At 33.8% G+C, this 18,884-nt stretch overlaps 1 protein-coding gene across 1 annotated transcript in view; it reads right to left on the bottom strand.

The window, feature by feature from the left end:
* The window catches only part of LOC118181281 (uncharacterized), a 289,332-nt gene that overhangs the window by 48,919 nt on the left and 221,529 nt on the right, over positions 1-18,884 (bottom strand). The window contains exons 12-13 of the mRNA XM_085818979.1: positions 17,829-18,182; positions 3,342-3,498 (exon numbers count right to left, since the gene is read on the bottom strand). Of these exons, the coding sequence (XP_085675105.1) occupies positions 3,342-3,498; positions 17,829-18,182 (511 nt within the window). The remainder of the gene's footprint in view (positions 1-3,341; positions 3,499-17,828; positions 18,183-18,884) is intronic.

Consider the following 18,884-nt stretch of genomic DNA (forward strand, 5'->3'; position numbering starts at 1 on the left):
TGAGATAATTACACATTTAATTAAGATAACAAAAGTCAACAAAATATTTATCCATCATTTTAATTTGAAGCCTTCCCAGACATTTGGCTAGTTTATATCGATTTCCTTCTCTTTTAAGCATTTTTTCTAACAATTAGAGATCTGTCTTAATGTGCAAACTAATGCTCTCGCTAGTTTCTGCATGCTTTATCTCCTAACTTGTCAACCTCTTCCCAATGTACCTATGAGGGTTTAATTGATCTGGTAAAAGTTAAATAGTCCAAAACCCCCAACAGATGTGAAGCATATTATCGCTATATCTGAAATTAACTACAATATGAGACAAAGGTAAAAAAAAAAAAAAAAAAAAAAACTAAATGCATTCATTTAGAATGTACATAAAAAGCGGAAAAGCGGCTATTTTTTTTCCTTTAGTAATATGAACATTCAGAAGAAATATGAAATATATATGTTAAAGGCTGGTTACAAAGCTGACGTGGCAGAATTTTTAGAATTTAGTGTAACACCAAAGAACAAAATCTAGAAATGGCAAAACTTTTAGAATTTAGAGCAGGCATTGGAAGAAGAATTTAAAAAGGCACTAGGCAGCAGAATTTGGAATCCACAGACATTGCATCATCATCATTGCACAGACATAAATGCCTATTGCCAGTTATGTGTATGATGCATTAAAACATATTAGATGAATCTTTTAAATTGTAGTAAGTTTTCAATTTCTTTATTAATAAAAAAATCCCTTTCTATAATGCCTGCTCATGTGATAAGATCAGAAGCATTTTTGATATTTTCCATGCTTCTGTCTAGTGAAAAGTAGAGAAAATAAAGAGAAGATAAACATGTTAAGATTCTAGTATTAGAAGTAAAACATTCAAATATTATGTTTATTATGTTTTCATTGTTCTTCCAGACATTCTCCCAAAAGTAAGAAATTCACTGCAAACTTTCTGTAAAATACATTCATTATGTGTTGATACCATGGAGACATTTTTCATTTTGTCACATATTTCTCGAATCTAATCGTGAGTCTATAAATCTTGTCTTCAAATCCTTCTAAACTTTCCAAGCTGCAATGTCTAAAATCCTAAAGAACAATTATCACTACCATTTTTATAACAGCAAAAAGAGAGAAATATTTTGGAGGAAAAAAGGAGGAAAATGGTGTAAAATTAATTTTACAGAGAAAACTGATGCATATTTTGAGAATTTTGAATATTCTGACACAATTACATGGGATAACCTCTTACTATGAAAAATTAAGAACAAGATATTTTTATTAATTACATAGTTAATTTTGCTTTTGCTAAGAGCTGTTTCGTAAATTGTGTTTTATAGCATTATACCGTGTTTATTTTTTAGATTTAAAATACTGTATAATAAGTTGCCAAAATGAAACTTTACAATATGACAGCGAAAAATAGAAATGTTTTATTTTAATGTTATTTTTAAATATAATTTCAATACACAGTCAAAAGTCTTTAATCCGGACTCGTCGGGACTTCAGCGATTCCGGATTATCGATTTTTCCGGATTATAGATCATCAGTTTAAATCTGGTAAGATGGCACGCAGAAATTATAAAATTAAAAATATGAAACCGTAATTTATAAAATAATGAGCAATTATGATCTAAAGGGTATCAAAATGTACAAAAAAGAAGCTTAATATTTATTTGTTTACTTTATTAAACATTTCTTTCAACGCGCGCATGCATAAAGCATACCTTACACGCATAGCCGAAATTAGAAAATTGCAACCAGAAAACTATTTGATTTGTATCCGTGATATTTATAATGATGAGGAATTTGATTTAAATCATATCAAAGACGGAGTACATCGAGATTAAATACTACATTTAGTAAGGAATTATAACCCGAATAAAATAAAAACATCTGCCCTGAAGATAATGATAGTGCTGACAGATCAACTTCCAGTTCATTGCGCACTGCGACGTCCCCCCCCCGCGCAGAGCAGCGTGAAATTGATAAACAGATTTCGAAACAATTAGATAAACAAAGGAATATGCCTTTATCCATTTTTTGTAGCAATTCGTTTTTTGTTTGATGGACTTCGAAACATGCTTTCGTTTTCTAGATCCTTTGGGAGCTCCAGCATTGGAAATTCTATTTGACATAATCGAAAGTTCAAGCTTACTTTTATAAAATTGCTCTTACAGTCTGCAAAAAATAATAAGCCGGATCCAATTCGAAGATTAAGGAACAACGCAATCATCAACATTAACTGAAATAGATAATTAGATAATTTTAGCTTACACTGTTCGTTATACATTAAACGCACACACGAAAACGTATTCTGCGCTTGTGCAGACGCATATGCGCAGTCGTAAATGTCTTGCGCGCACGCGTAAAACGCCTATGCGCATGCGTCAACGCGGCGCATGCGCAGAAAGATTTTAGCTTTGTGGTCCGGATTATAGAACATTCTGGATTATGGGTGTCCGAATTAACGACTTTTGACTGTATTACCATTATTTTACTGAAATTTATCAATGTTACGATGTTTTAAGAAAAATCGTTGAAAAATTCTCAGATCTCGGAATTAAAAAGTTTCTACAGAAACTGATCTTAAAATCACCAAAATGTTGAAAAGTCGCCAAATTTAGAACCGTTTAATGAAAGAATTCACATATCCAAAAGCGAAAAGTTGTTTAAGAGTTCTTTACTAGAAAAAATGAAGTTTCGAAATACACATGTTTCACTTCTTACTTAGAAACTTGAGTATCCCATCATTTATATTAGAAATGGAAACAAATTATATCTCATGAACCCATTCAAAAGATAACTATATGTACGACAGTGAATAACCAAAAATATTCCTCAAAATGCTAATTCACACTCAAAATGACAGTCGTAAAAACAGACAGAAATTTCAGATGATTAAAATTAAGGACCTTCTGCTGATTTTGGCCAAAATTAAAGACACCAAAAATCGATTCCAAAAAATCTAAGGACTTTTAAGGACTCTTAAGGACCGTACAAACCCTGTACACAACAGCAAGTAAGTACTCAGAAATTCGGCTTAGGCCACCTTTTTCCCTTCTAAACTAACAGCTATGCAGTTCTTGCTGTATTTATATGAAAATGCCAAATACACACCTATTAAAAATAACTAAACAACCATGGCTGAAGTAATGAAAGAAAGTTCAAAATCATACAATCTTCTTATCAGCTAAATTATTGAAAATAAAATCTGTTACAGTTACTTAACAACAATAAAACATCTCAGGAAACTAAATAAATAAAGAGGAACACATACATAAACACACACTATGTATAAGAAAATAACTTCTAATTTCATATACATTTTAATATTTTTGATACTTACCAATTTAGTCTTAACAATAGCAAAAAATTGAAGAGAAGGGAGAGAATACAGAGCTTTTAGAAACTCTGCTAGAGGATTGGTTTCCTTTTTGGTTTTTTCATATTCAATTTTTGGACTATCACCAGAATAAATACGTTCTCCCACAGTCCTTGATGCTCTGAAAATTATATAAATAAAAGTTAAATTGAATTATGTTTAACTATTTATTTCTAGCTTTTTGATTAATTAATAATACATTTAACTATAATATACAGGGTGTTCGGGATAAATTTGACATATTTATAATTGATTATATTTTTCTGTAGGTTGGAGGTATTGACACACACTACTCATCATTTAAAAGTTTGGACCCTTCTTCATTCATATACAAGATGTCAGAAATGATGGGTGACTGGAACCCACCTGAATCATGGAAGAGAAATCATGATGACTCATGCCGGCCATCAAAATAAGGATATTATGACTGCTGCCCAATGCTCCCTGAACACAGTAAAAACAATCAGGCATGAACTAGATAGTTGCAATGGTGACTATGATGCTGTAGCAAGAAGAAAGATCCCTAGCAGACCATCTGATTGCGTTCGTACAGCAGAATTCCTTGCAAATCTGCAGGAACAGGTGTTGAAGAACCCTGGCATTGGAATTCAGCTTTGTCACGTGCTAAACACTGTAGTCAAGCCCTGGATGAGAAGGGTAGCCAAAGGCAGGCCGTATGTATGAAAGTAGGATTCAGCCCCTTACCACACCTCTGGCAAAAGTAAAAAATGGTTGTTTGAAAATTTCTACGACTTCACCAGTCCAAATATTTGGCCTCCAAACTCCCCAGACCTAAACCCCATGGATTATTTTGTATGGGATGCAGTTGAAAAAGATACCAATCACACTTCCAGTAATACAAAAGCCCAATTAATGGATAAAATTAAAACAGTTTTTGAGGCCCTTCCCAGGGAGACAGTAGCATCAGCTTGTTTGAGGTTTTGAAGCAGGATTAAAGCTGTGATCGATGCTAATGGTGGTTATTTTGAGTGAATATCATGTTGATAGTATTGTAATTTACTTTGCCTGTAATTTTTTTTTGTCAATTCATTAAATTTAATAGATACAAAGCGGATTTTCTTTTTCCTTACGAAACTGTCAAATCCCAAACACCCTGTACATATTAAGATAACAGTCTAGTGTTACCTTACAGAAAGAAGGGGCAATAAAACATTGCTTATTATTATTATTAAAGAAAAGAATATATTAAAATAATAGGAGACTATTATAAAGAAACACAAAAGACTTAAAACAGACTTTATTATGAAAAGACCTTAAAAATAGCATTATTAATTTAATTTATAAATAATATTTATGAAGTCACATATTACATATCATGCAAAAGAAATATATTCAAGTGGCAGAAATTCTTGTAGAGGAAGAAGTACATAAAAACCAGAATTTTCACAATTGGCCAGAAGTTCCATCACACTAACTGTATAGCTCCATCCCGATTCTGATGATGAACATATTGAGAGATGGATCTGAGGGTTTCTCACCCTTCTTCCTCTACCACCAAAATCATTCAAGAGAACTTTTAGCTCACCAGTTTTTTTAAGTGTCCCTATGCTACATAGGCGCTATATATTTACAAACATCTATGCCTTCTCCGGAATTCAAACCCGGGCCCATTGATACAGCAGCCAACATCGCTAAACACTATATTGATTGGGGTGGCAGAAGAGTTTTTGTAAAATGCACAGCAATGACACCTTTGCACATATACCATTACATTTGTCAATGTGGATTACATTATTCATCCCAGTCAGCCTTCAAAACTGTCTATGGCATGAGAATGAAAAATAGCAATGTAATTTAAGCAATTTTCAGTGTGGTGTCATAGCTGGTATTCATGAGGATAGGCATAACATTTTGGAATCAGATATTAAGTTTGGATTTTCATAGACAACCATTGCAAAGAAGCAGTGTGAGTACAAGAATTCTGGCTAAATTTCCAATTTATAATACCATTGCTACCTTAAAGAGATAATGGCTAAATGTGATCATTGTCAGCTGTCAAAATTCATTCACAAGTCTGGAAGATAATACCACAGTGGCAGGTAGCATGTTAATTCAGTATTGCAGCCTCAACAAGCATCAGCATCTCGATTATGCAATTTATCCTGAAAAATACAGACTGTAAAAACTGATAACCATCTTGTGTTTCCTTGATGACTATACAATACAGAGCTGTCAGGAGACAACAGTACAATACAGATCATTTCGCTTAAGCACAGCAACACCAACACTGGATATATGATGACTAAAAGCAAACAGCATGGTCTGACTGAGGTTTGTTTAGCTGAAAATCAATGAGAGCCCTTTTACATCTACCTGCCACTCAAATCAATATAGTAGTTGCCGATGCTGGCTGTTATACAGTTGCACATACACACACAAATATACACAAATGTTGTAGCACTTGATCTTCACTACTATCTAAAAGTAACTAGAGCTTTCCACGGAGGATACTGCAATAGCTCTAAATTAACACAGAAAATATGAACTTTAGTAGCTATGGTTCATATTCTTTTTTTTAGGAAAAGAGAAGCATCTTTTGATGAATTTAATGGTATATGAATGAAGTTAAAATGAGATAAAATGTTTTAGGTTGATGTACTGAAATCATGTTTAAATATAAGCAGGAGCTTTCCTCGATGATAAAGTTTGTTTCATGATCTGGAGTAGCAATGGATCGCCTAAACAAGTTTCCCTCCTTTTACTGTTTTCTGCAAAGCTGCAGTACTCAGAATCGATATACGTAAATCTCAGAAAAGTATTTAACCAAAGAAACACTGTTTTGGTTCATGAATTCATTGGCAGAGAGTTTATTGATATCTTTGCTAATTCTTCCTGACAGTTTTTCTAGATAATGAACATTGAGCTTCTAAATTTGTGTCTTCATTGTGAATCAGGATAAGCTTCTGCAGCCCATTGATACTGCAAAGAGCTTCAATACAAAGATTTCATAGATAAATTTCATCAGCATATTATTACAGGAAATTTAGCAATAGTTCAAAACCAGCATTTAAGAATTTTAATGGAAAAAGTACCAAATTTAGACCAGTACTAAATATTAACAAACCTCACAGTTTTTAAAAATTTCATAAAAAATATACACAAATTTATAGTTAAAACTAGTTTCAAATTAAATATTCCAAATTCTACCTTTATGGCTTGAAAACATGCAGTATTAGAAGAATTCAAGCAAAGAATTTGAAAAATTGAATTGTATAGCAATTTACAGTGGAATATGCTCATTCCTCTTTTACAGGATTTAAAAGAAAAGTTCATAATCACCAAAATTGACAAACCAATAATAATTTTAGCATAATATGAAAATTTTTTATGTCTCATTAATTAATACTGAACTAAATAATGCCATTACTTACAAACTCACCAATATACAAGAAAATGCTATTGCAAAAAAACTAAAAGCATTTCATAAGAAACTGCAAATTTCACAACCATCTAGCTACAATAGATTAGCAAATCTATATGCTCTCCAAAAATTTCATAAATCACCACTCAAATTTAGATTTATTGCTAATGGTACAAATAATTATAAAAAGAATATAGATCACATATTTGCAATTATACTTAAAAAAATCTTAAAACAACTCGTTAACAAACAACACAATTATAGTTGGATTATTTATAATAATGATCCAGTTCTCAGCAGTTTTAAAAGTTTAACAATCAAGAACATTAACTGATATGACTTTGAAAACCTTTATACTTCTCTACCATTACAAGAAATTTTTAGTAGTTTAATGCAACTCCCACAACTTTTTCCTGACATACTTGACATCCTTAGTATTGAAAGATGGAATACTTATCTGAAATGTGCATTATTTAATAACTACATTAAATTCAATCATAAGATCTTTCAGCAAGTTAGAGGAATTCCTATGGGAGCAAACAGTTCTACACAAATTTGTAACCTATTTCTTTTTACATTTGAATATAAATTCCAACTCAGTTTAAATAAAAACGAATTAAAGCTATTTGCTCATACTTTTAGATACATAGATGATATTATAACTTTCAATAATAATTCTACTTTTGAGAAATTCAAAATTTACCCAAATAGTTTAACACTTAATAAAACGAATACGAATCAAGATACTATTGAATTCCTAGACCTGCAAATTATTAAACACAACAAAATTAAATTATTTGATAAAAGAAGGAATTTCCATTTTCCTACTATTAAACTAATTAATTGGAACTCTAATATCTCTAGAAAAGTAATAGAAAAAAAGTTTCATAGTCAAATTATCAGAATAAAAAATATATGTACTGAAAATGACGATTTAAAGGAAGAAATCACAAAACTAATTAATGTACAAGTTGATAACCAAGTACCACCAAAATTTATTAATTTATATATTAAAAAGGCAGGCCTTGACTTTACTTTATAATTTTTTGGCTCTTTTGGATATGATAACATTACCTTAAACCTTAACTGGAGGGTAATGAAGGATATAAAAGAGTAGAGAAATTATTGTAAATTTTTATTGTAAATATTTTGTAAATATGTATGTTTAATCAATACTGGATTCTTTCCTTTTACTAATAAAGGGCCAACTCTTTTGAAAAGTCTCAATTATAGCCCGAATTGAGTGAAGATTTTAATCTTCTTCTTCTAATTTTCCATACTTTAGCCAGTATTTAGTTAAGTTTTGATATACCAATTAAATCACGTTCACTAAACTTTCAATTTTTTCTTTCTTTAAATTTAACTTCTTTAAGGATTTTTTGGAAATTACTGGGAATTTTTTTAGAGGTTTTTTAAGGACTTTGTTTCACGAAATTTTTGAAAATTTTTTTGACATTTTAAATTTTGCTTTAAAACATTTCATTTTTACTTAATTGCCTTGCAATATTTACACAATTTTTCAACAGAACACACATTTCACATTACAAACAGTTTACATTTATTAATTCACAATACCACTTAACTCTATTTTACTTCAAGCAAACTTACCTCTCTTGATTGGCTTAACTCCCTAAATAATTTATCGTTAAAATTAAAACTTAATTACATACCTTTAGGATTTTTAATTTAATTTTTTCTAGATTTATTTTTATATCTTTTAATGTTTGCAAAAAAAAATTTCAATACAACAAAGATAGCAGCTTGGCACTCAACTTTACCTACATAAGCACCATCTATATAATTAATTTGAAGAACACACTTACTTCTCTTTAAAAACACTTTTGCAGACCCCAACGCTCATTTAGTAGGTAAGTTAGAATTAAAACTTACTATTTACTTGCTTTAAGTTTTTTTTTTTTTTTTAATTTTTTATGTAGTATTTAAGTATTTTCTATTATATTTTCTAGATATGAAATTATATTTTTAAGTATATATTTGTTTTTTTAAAAATTGTGAATTAGTTCTTTATGTTTCTTATTGGTTTATATGGATTGTCTAGTTCTTTTTATTGATATGCATATTCGTGTCGGGGAGGTTTCTGTAGACAAGGGTTTCTAAAATACATTAGTTTCTATATTATTTTATAATTTTTTTAAATTTAATTTTTTAAAAAAGTTTAATTTAATACTTGACTTTACTTGCTCATTTCTCAAAAGACTTCATTAGTATTTTCCTTTTTAAACTTTAATTCTTAAATGCTAATTTATAAGGGTACCACTTTATTGGTATTTCTTTTTGGACTTTCTTCACTTTTTGGTTTTGATTTTTACCCTTGCCTGCATGAATGACGAAACACGAATTGAATGATTGGAGACAACTTCCCCTTGATAAATCTGTCTCCTGCCTGCTCAACAGTCATTCACTTATGCATTTAAAAAAAAATTGCTTGGATTAATTTTAATTTGCTTAAATTAGTGAATTTATTTTCATGAATGGTTTTGCACTTGATTTGCTTATGCTTCTGAATTTAAATGATATTGTAGATTAGCTCAAGAATTAAATCTTTTAAATGTTTACACATTTGTTTAAATAATTTTTTTAATTTTTAAAAAATTTTTTTGGCTTTAAATTTGCTTTTTTACTTTTATACACGTTTGTTAAAATTAAAATTTAATTTGTTTAAATTTACATAATTATATATATAATTATAACACTTTCCACATGGATGGAGCTAGGACAATGCCAAGTTTATAACCAAATCTTTGAAAACAAATCTGACGAATGGGGTGATTGGGTATTGAGGGGAAGTTCTAATAAATTTACTGATGGATCTCCTACTTCTCATGGTTGCTTCTTTTCCTCAGTTGCAAGCACTTCTCAAAATTACTCTGTTTCCAGTTATAATGAATTCAGTTTCAACTAAATTCCATGACCGAAAAAGAAATTTATGTCTGCCTCCAATTATCTCCAAGTTATACCGAAGGAGACAAAGTTTCGCCTCACTGAAAATGATATCAATGATCACTCCAGCACCCTAAAGAGACTTGAATTTCTATTCTTTTGATGCTATAGAAAAAATAATGAGTGTTCTTTTAAAAATTGAGACTCAGTTTTTCACCTTTAGAATGAAAGAACTATCTACCATCAAAATTGTTATCGACAGACTTACGGATGGAGAAAACCCTGTTTACATAGGTAGTGAGCTCATTGCCAACGGTTACATGGTCATTAATGCTATCTGAACTTAAATGATATTGTAGATTAGTTCGAAAATTAAATCTTTTATATGTTTGCACATTTTAAAATTATTTTAACTTTAAATTTGCTTTTTACGTATATACATATTTGTTAAAATCGGTAATTAATACATATATATGTATGTTGCATAGATGAAGGGATCCTACAAATGAGCAAGCAAGTACTCAAGTCTAAACTCAAGACATTTTAACAAGTCGAACTGAATGAAGAGATACTTATATACAGCTGGTGGACATGTTGGAGCATTCCAGACTCAAAATGTTCTGGAAGAATAAAAAGGAAATTTACATAAATAAGATAACATTAACAAGAAGGAAATTTACATAAAAACCAATTATCAGGAATCTTGCTGTTGATGGGTTTCGAACCTGGGACCTTCAGGTTTCGAGTCGTGCGTCTTCTCCGCTAAGCTATGGGGAGCTTGGTCGAAAAGAGCAATTTTTGCTACATTTCCCCCTTCTTAGGTAGCAGCAGCATCCCGCTGTGATCTGGTCTGTCTTCTTGTAACAGGTCTCCTGAAAATATTGGGCTTTCTTTCATCGTCTAGTGGTACTTTTGGATCAAGATACAGCTTCAATCTCAATATGTGAATGATGTCTTTTGAATTCCGTCATTTCTTACTTTATTCCATACTTTCTACTTCGTACATCATCAGAAAGCTGTCGTGTTATTCGATACGGTTCAAAGTAACGTCTTAGGAGTTTTTTGGATAACCCAACCTTTCGTACTGGAGTGAAGACCCAGACAGTCTCCGATGTTGTAGCTGAGAGTGACAGGTCGATGCCTCTTGTTGTATCGGCGCTTGTATATGGTTTGTGCTTTAAGAATATGGAGTTTTGCAAGCTGTCTAGCTTCTTCAGCTCTAGTGATCAAATGTTGCACATAACTATCTTCAGAATCTTCGATACTGTATGAGAAAATTACGTTGAGGAGTCTGGATTTCTCTGCCATAAATGAGAAAGAATGGGCTGAATCCCGTTGTGTCTTGTTTGGCTGAATTATAGGCATAAGTTACAAGTGGCAGAAGAGTATCCCAATTTTTCTGTTCAACGTCCATGTACATGGACAACATGTCTGCCAGTGTCTTATTGAATCTTTCAGTTAAGCTATTGGTCTGAGGGTGGTAAGCAGTCGTCAGAAGATGAGACGTCTTGCATAGATGAATTACTTCTTTAACAACGTTGGATAGGTTGCATCCTCGGTCACTTATCATTTTTTGGGGGGCACCATGCTTCAGTACAATTTCTTCAACTATAAGCTTGGCAATTTCAGTGCCCTCAGCTGTCAGTATTGACTTTGTGACTGTAAATCTGGTAAGGTAATCTGTGCAAACTATAATCCACTGGTTCCCACTTAGTAACAGGACAGCGTCCAAGTAGATCTATTCCAATTTTGGTAAACGGTTATCTATAGACTTACGGATGGAGAAAACCCATATGCAGCGAGCTCATTGCCAACGGTTACCTGGTCATTAAGTTCAAATAATTCACTAGAAAAAACTAGATTGGTTTGATTAATTTCCCCATCTTTTTTCATCAAAATCAATCGGATGAAACTGCACTGGTGGACGTTTCAGTGGCGATTTCCGTCTTTGGCATTCTCGGCAGTATGGTGCTTCCATATAGCCCTGGCCAATGGTACTTCTTCCTTATTCGGTCGTACGTTTTGGCAAATCCGAGATAGCCAGCGGTTGGAGCACCATGAAGACTTCTTAGAACCTACGAAGTTGCTTTGGTACTACAAAGAGCCATTGCTGTCCTATAGGATCATAGCTTCTTTTGTACAGTATACCATTTCTTATTTGATAATCTTGAGAGTTGTAATGATGGATTTTAATCGTTTGTCCTTCTGCTGCTCTTTTCAGTAATCTACAATCGCTGCAATAGTGGCTATGGCATCGGAATGTGGGAACAAAATTTAATACTTTGTATTCATACCATTTGCATTTGAGAGTCCACCGTGCAAGTCTTCCGGATGGATCTTGGCCAGCCAACATAAAGAGTGGTGATCTGTGACTACCGTGAAGGGTTTTCTGTAGAGGTATGGCCTGATTTTCTAATTGCCCAGATGACAGCAAGGCAATCTTTTTCGGTGGTGGAATAGTTCCTTTCAACTGCAGTAAGGAACCTGGATGCATAGGCAATTGATCTTTCTTTGCCATCCTGGATCTGAACCAGCACTGCACCGATGCCATAGCCACTAGTGTCAGAATGTATCCTCGTTTCTGTGGCTGGGATAAAATGTCCCAAAACAGTGCAACTGGTCAGCAGCCTTTTGAGCATTGAGAAAGATTTAATCTGTAACGTGTTCCAAGAAAATTTTGCATCTTTCTTCCACAAATCATGCAGGGGCTTTGCGATATCTGCAAAATTTTTGATAAATCGATGGTAGTAGGAGCACAAGCCCAGAAAACTTCAGACATCGGCTACAGTTTTCGGCACAGGGAACTTTGCTACAGCCTCTACCTTTTGTGGATCGGAATATATCCCATGCTGATCGACTAAGTGTCCCAGTATAGTCACCTTTCTTTTTGCCGAATGAACATTTCTTGAAATTTAGCATCAGTCCCGCTCTTTGGATACATTTCAGTATTTCCCTCAAATGCTTTTGATGTTCTTCGAAATTAGGTGCGCACATGATTATGTTGTCGAGGTAGCAAAGACAAATATTCCATTAGAGACCTCTTAGTACCGTGTCCATCATCCGTTCAAATGTGGTTGGAGCATTGCATAATCTGAACGGCATGACTTTAAATTCATAGAGACTACTGGAGTTACAAAAGCTGTCTTTTTCATCAACCTCTATTTGCCAGTAGCCTGACTTCAGATCCATCATACAGAAAATTTTTGTACCAGCCAGACAGTCCAAAGCATCATCGATGCGAGGTAATGGATATATGTACTTTTTAGTTACCCTGTTCAATTTTCTGTAATTGACTCAAAAACGCCCTTCATCGTTTTTCTTTTCCTCAAGCAGGACTGGAAATGACCATGGACTGTCTGACGGTTGTATCACATCTTTTAGCGTTCGTTGCACTTCGTCTGTAATCACATGCCTCTCAGTGGCTGACACATGGTATGGCCTTTGTTTGATTGGTGCACTGTCACCTGTATCAATCTTGTGCTTCACCACATCACCAATATTGTGCATCGGAATTTTTTCGCAATACTGTTTAAGTAAAAAATGTCACTAAATTCATCTAGTAGACTCAATAGCTGGTCTTTCTCAGCATTTGTCAAATCAGTATCGAAAATTTCTTGTAAGTTTTCTTGAGATAACCTTTTCCTGGACCTATGTCCCTTGGAACCTTCTGGAGCCTGAACACTTTGAGAGCAAATAGCGTCGTTTTTTATGGTCGTTAAAAAGCCTACATTCATCCCTTTCAGGATCAGTTGGGTTCGTCGAGAACAATTAGCTACCCATAATTTACCATAACCATCCTCTATAGTGACAATTGAAGCTGGTATCGATAGTTCTTTTTCACACATCAGAAATCTATTTCCAATAATCATAGCTCCATCTGCTACGCGTAGTTCTGAATTCAGGGCACATATTCGCTTTGCGATGTTTGCTTCAATTACATAATCGGTTGCGGCAAACAAGGAGGGCTCTGACTTATTTAAATATTCATTATCTGGAAGAATTTCTATAAGTGTAAGTTCTTAATTTCCACAATTGATAATGGCATCGGTGGCACGGAAAAAGTTCCATCCAAGTATCATTTTATGACTACATTCAGGAAATACAAGGAATTCAAATGGCTCCTTAATCCCATTCAAATCAACTTTTAATACACAGCGTCCCGAGGCGACTACAGGTTTACCACAGGCAGTTTTCAATGCAGGTCCATTCTCAGCAAACATAGAAGCAATTAGCTGTTGACGTAACTTTTCGGATATGACAGAATAATCGGCACCCGAATCAACAAGGGCTTTCACACACTGTCCGGTGTTAAAAGTGTTATTCTTTTTCAACTTGGCTGTGGTGTACATTGGAGGATTTTCTTTAACTGCAGTCTCACCTCCTGTACAGGTTGCTTGAGCTAGTTTTCCCCATTGGTTCAGCGTGGGGAACGGCTGGAACGAAGTACTGGTTATTGTGACTGTCGGCGGTTGAGAGAGTGTTGCGGATAAGGTGAATTACTCCTTCTTCGGGAAGAACTAGGTTATGCATATTCGTCGTCGAAGCTGTATGTAGATTCAGTATCCCTGTCCCGTCGAGTGATGGACGTCTTTGCGGCTCTTGCATTTTCAAATATCTGGCGTATCTCCCTACAGTACCTCAGAACATGTCCAGGGCATCCGCAATGAAAACAGAGAGGCACATTATCGTCAGTCCTCCACAGATCTGTCCTACGTTATTGAGCAGTTCATTGGCTGGCTTCACGTCTTGGCTGCGACCTAACTGGAAGTGAACTTTGGGTGGTGTTTTTGCTTCTCCCTGCTCCTGTGAGTGGTGCCAGCGCCTCTCTAACCTCTTCCCGGACCACAGACACTATGTCATTCAGTGCTGCGGATTCTATTTCCGTGTAGTCATGAACTTGCGGCACGATCTTCTGAACCTCTTCCCTGACTATGGCGCGCACTATAGAACTGCATTCGTTGGCGTCTGCATCGGCCGACACCGCAGAGACATTAGGCAGCCTTTGGAATTGGCAATACGTTTTTGTCGAAGACTTTCTATGTGACGGCAGCGTTTCACAAAGGCATCGACGCTGTCATAGTCCTGGGATGACAGGACCTGGTGTAAGTCTTCAGCAATACCTTTCATGAGATAGGCCATTTTCGCGTCTTCAGACATGGATGGGTTTGCTTTTCAGCAGAGAGTTAGAACATCTTGAACGTAAGCTTCAGACGGCTCATCGATTTGCTGGGCACACATGAGAAGTACTCGTTGAACTTTGAGCTTTACATCAGTTGCTCGGGAAACTGTGTTCTTAAGAGCAGTCCTGAAAACAGTACAATAGGTGAATATGTCTTCATTATTATCGAACCACTGTCGAGCAGTTCCACCAAGGTAAAAAATGACGTTCGCTAGACACATTTGATCATCCCAGTGCTTATAGTTGGCAATTCGATCAAAGTCCTTGAGCCATCTATTAGTATCTTCTTGGCTGTCCACGGTGAATATACATGGCTTCTCGGTAGTTGGTATGTCAGGATCAGTATTGGTGCGATATTACTCAAAGCGGCACTAGCTGCTGGTGGAGGATTCTGCTCAGTTTCCTTCTCATCAAAAATATTTCTCTATCTTTTACGCAAATCCTGTAAGAGTCCAAACTCAAGAGGAATTCCTTGAATACACAGGGTTCAGCGTAACTCTGCCGTAGTAACTGAGTGATACCCGGCACCTCCACCAAACTGTCGCGTAGATGAAGGGACCCTACAAATGAACAAGCAAACACTCAAGACTTTTTATCAAATCGAACTGAATGAAGAGATACTTATACAGCTGGTGAATATGCTGGAACATTACAGATTCATAATGTTTTGGAAGAATAAGAAGGAAATTTACATAAAAACCAATTATCAGGCATCTTGCCGTTGATGGGTTTCGTGTCCTGCATCTTCTCCGCTAAGCTATGAGGAGCTCGGTCGGAAAGAGGAATTTTTGCTACATACACAGTCAAAAGTCGTTAATCCGGACTCGTCGGGACTTCGGCGATTCCGGATTATCGATTTTTCCACAATATAGATCATCAATTTAAATCTCGTAAGATGGCTTGCAGAAATTCTAAAATTAAAAATATGAAACCGTAATTTAAGAAATAAAGAACAATTATGATCTAAAGGGTATCAAAATTTACAAAAAACAAAAAACAAAAAAAAAAAAGCTTAATATTTATTTGTTTACTTTATTAAACATTTCTCTCAATGTAAGTTGTTTAAGTTGCTTCGTTTTATGTGATAATACTTTCTCTTTAATTCTATAAACAGACATAATTTCTTGTTCAGTTACAAAGTTTCGCTGTTCAAGTCCCGTAATTGCTGTGCCGAGAATACCGACTAACTTGTCAATTGAAATTTTTTCGTTTTCACTAACCTCTCTGTCACCTTCTTCATGTCTTTATCCATTTTTTGCAGCAATTCCACTTTTTGTTTGATGGACATCGAAACATACTTTCGTTTTGTAGATCCTTTGGGAGCTCCAGCATCCGAAATTCTATTTAACATAATCGAAAGTTCAAGTTTACTTTTATAAAATTGCTCTTACAGTCTGCAAAAAATAATAAGCCGGAACCAATTCAAAGATAAGGAACAACGCAATCATCAACATTAACTGAAATAGATAATTTTAGCTTATACCGTCCGTTATACATTAAACGCGCACGCGAAAACGTATTCTGCGTTTGCGCACACGCATATGTGCAGTCGTAAAGGTCTTATGCGCACGCATAAACGCCTATGCGCATGTGTCAACGCGGCGCGTGCGCAGAACGTTTTTAATTTCGAGGTCCGGATTATGGGTGTCTGAATTAACGACTTTTGACTGTATGTATATATATATAAAGCAGAAAAATTTATCATGAAAAACTTCTGCTCTCCAACTTTATTATAATCAAGAAATTTTGTCCTGGCAAAACACCAAAAATCTGCTTTAGATAGTGATATGATGGTTGACTGATCATTCTTCCTAAACAAGAGAGATACCAAATCTAAACGCATTAAACACAAATTAGATCATTTAGTCACCTTGATTAAATGTAGATACAGAAGCAAGAACTGAAGACTTACAGCAAAACAACCCATGATGTAAATTCCTTCACTACTCCTAAATCAACATTACCTTTAAAAAATAAAATAAAAAGAGAGAGAGAGAGAGAAAGAAAAGAGATTCCAAGCCAAATTTCATTGTTCAATTTTTTTTTCAAGATGTTCAAAGCTCTTTCAAAAATTCTTACAAAAATTTTAGAGGACTTTTAAATTGTGCAAAGTTACTAACTCTCCACTTCAAAAATTACAGTACATAATAAATTTGATGAACTTTTTAGAAAGACTTGTAATTTTGTAAATTTCAATTCCCATAAGATAATTAGTAGAAATATCAATGTGATCTATCTCTCCAAATTCAGTGATGATTCTACACTTTTTTAGGCTTTTTCCAGCCATCAGTAGATGGTGCCACATTCACAGCTCAGACTGAATGACCGTTTCTCTTTCCAGCTTTCTGCACACTAACCAAATCTTCCTCATTCAAGCCTGTTTCTTTGAACACAAAGGTGCTTATTTTTCTCTTTCCCCATACTCATGTCTGCTTTCTCCAATATACTCATGGAAAATTTGTCATGACACCCCCCCTTTTTTTTTAGTTATAGGGAAGTACTACACATGTAGTAGAAATCCTGTATAAACACAAAAGCATAAGCATCAAATCATCCTTTCTACCTTTGATTGACAAAGCACACAGATTGTTTGTGAAAGCTTCAACTTCTGCTTAATTGTGGTTATGAGATGTCAACCTATCTTGGTTTCAATTTCATTTTAACCATAAATGCCAGTTTACTCTTTAATATACTGTGATTTATCTGCAATTATACATTTACATTAAGTAAAAATTCTAATCTCCCACCTTAGCTTTTTCTTACCTTTATATAACATTTAAACCATACAAAGAAGAAAAATATTCCTACATTTGAAACTAAAACGGCTGCACCTGTGCATTTATCCTCAAATGAGACAGAAAACAAATGCACAGCTGTCACAGATGAAAATAATCTGATCTTCATTTATCTTAGCAACCTCACCAATGCATAGTAATAAGAATAATGATAGCAAAAATGATTTGTTTTATTCAAATAATAGAAAACAAACCTTTCATTAACACGTTGAATGAAATTTGCCACTTCTAGCTCATGTAGATCAATTTTCTTCTGAGAGGCAGAAGAATAAGGATTATTTCTACTTGACTGAATCAGATTCTCCACATCTGCCATCCAAGGAATATGATCATATTTATGTTCAGAAGAATATGATGTATTATTTGTTTTCCCCACATTAAGTTTTCTATCATCATAACGACTGTCATCAAGCGATGTTACCCTTTGTTCTTCTGGATATTTAGGAAAATGCAAAAGCTTCTCCTCTGGTGGATGGGGATAATATATTTGATCATGTCTCATTTCAGAATCCAAAGGTTTCCAATGTCCAAATGTTACAGAATCGTTCCTTATTAAAAAAAATATATATACATATAATACATAAAGTAAGAAATTTAGAGCTAATGTTTCACAAAGATGAAAATTTTGAAATTCATAATTAATAAATTTCAAATAATCTAATAAATGCAACAAAAAATTTAATAAATGTAAAAACTAAAACTTATAAACCCCGATTAAAAAAATTAAAAGTAAAAAGAACACAACAGAAGAGTAATTCAATCAACTTCAATGCCACTTCATCAGGGAAAATCAAAATTGAAATCTTTCTTCTACAAAAATCATTTCTTTACTGTATTCAGAATAAGCTGATGAACCATTTCAATGTATTTTAATTATAACAGCTCACTTGAAAATTCTGCCAGAATTTTTGGGTGAAAATTTTTGATGATTTCTTTTAATGTTAAACATAAGTCCTTCAAGGGTTGATTCCAGTGAACATCCTTTTCAATTAAAAGCTTCACAATAGCAGCTATAGAATTTAAACTGTAAATTAGGATTAAAATTAGATATTTTTGGCCTACATTTTTGTATATGCATATAATTAAGACATTACAAGTATATAATAATTAAAATTGCATAATATTATACTTTTGAATTGGTTTTATATGCATTGACACTTCTAAACTCCCCATCAGTTTTTATAAAAATCTTTTTGCAAATATGTTCTTTTTTGATTCTGTCGGGAACCTTCATGATTTAAGATTATTAA

The sequence above is a fragment of the Stegodyphus dumicola genome, chromosome 6 (assembly GCF_044657685.1).
Source record: "Stegodyphus dumicola isolate Sdum_Otavi_A_Nest chromosome 6, ASM4465768v1".
Lineage (NCBI taxonomy): Eukaryota > Metazoa > Arthropoda > Arachnida > Araneae > Eresidae > Stegodyphus > Stegodyphus dumicola.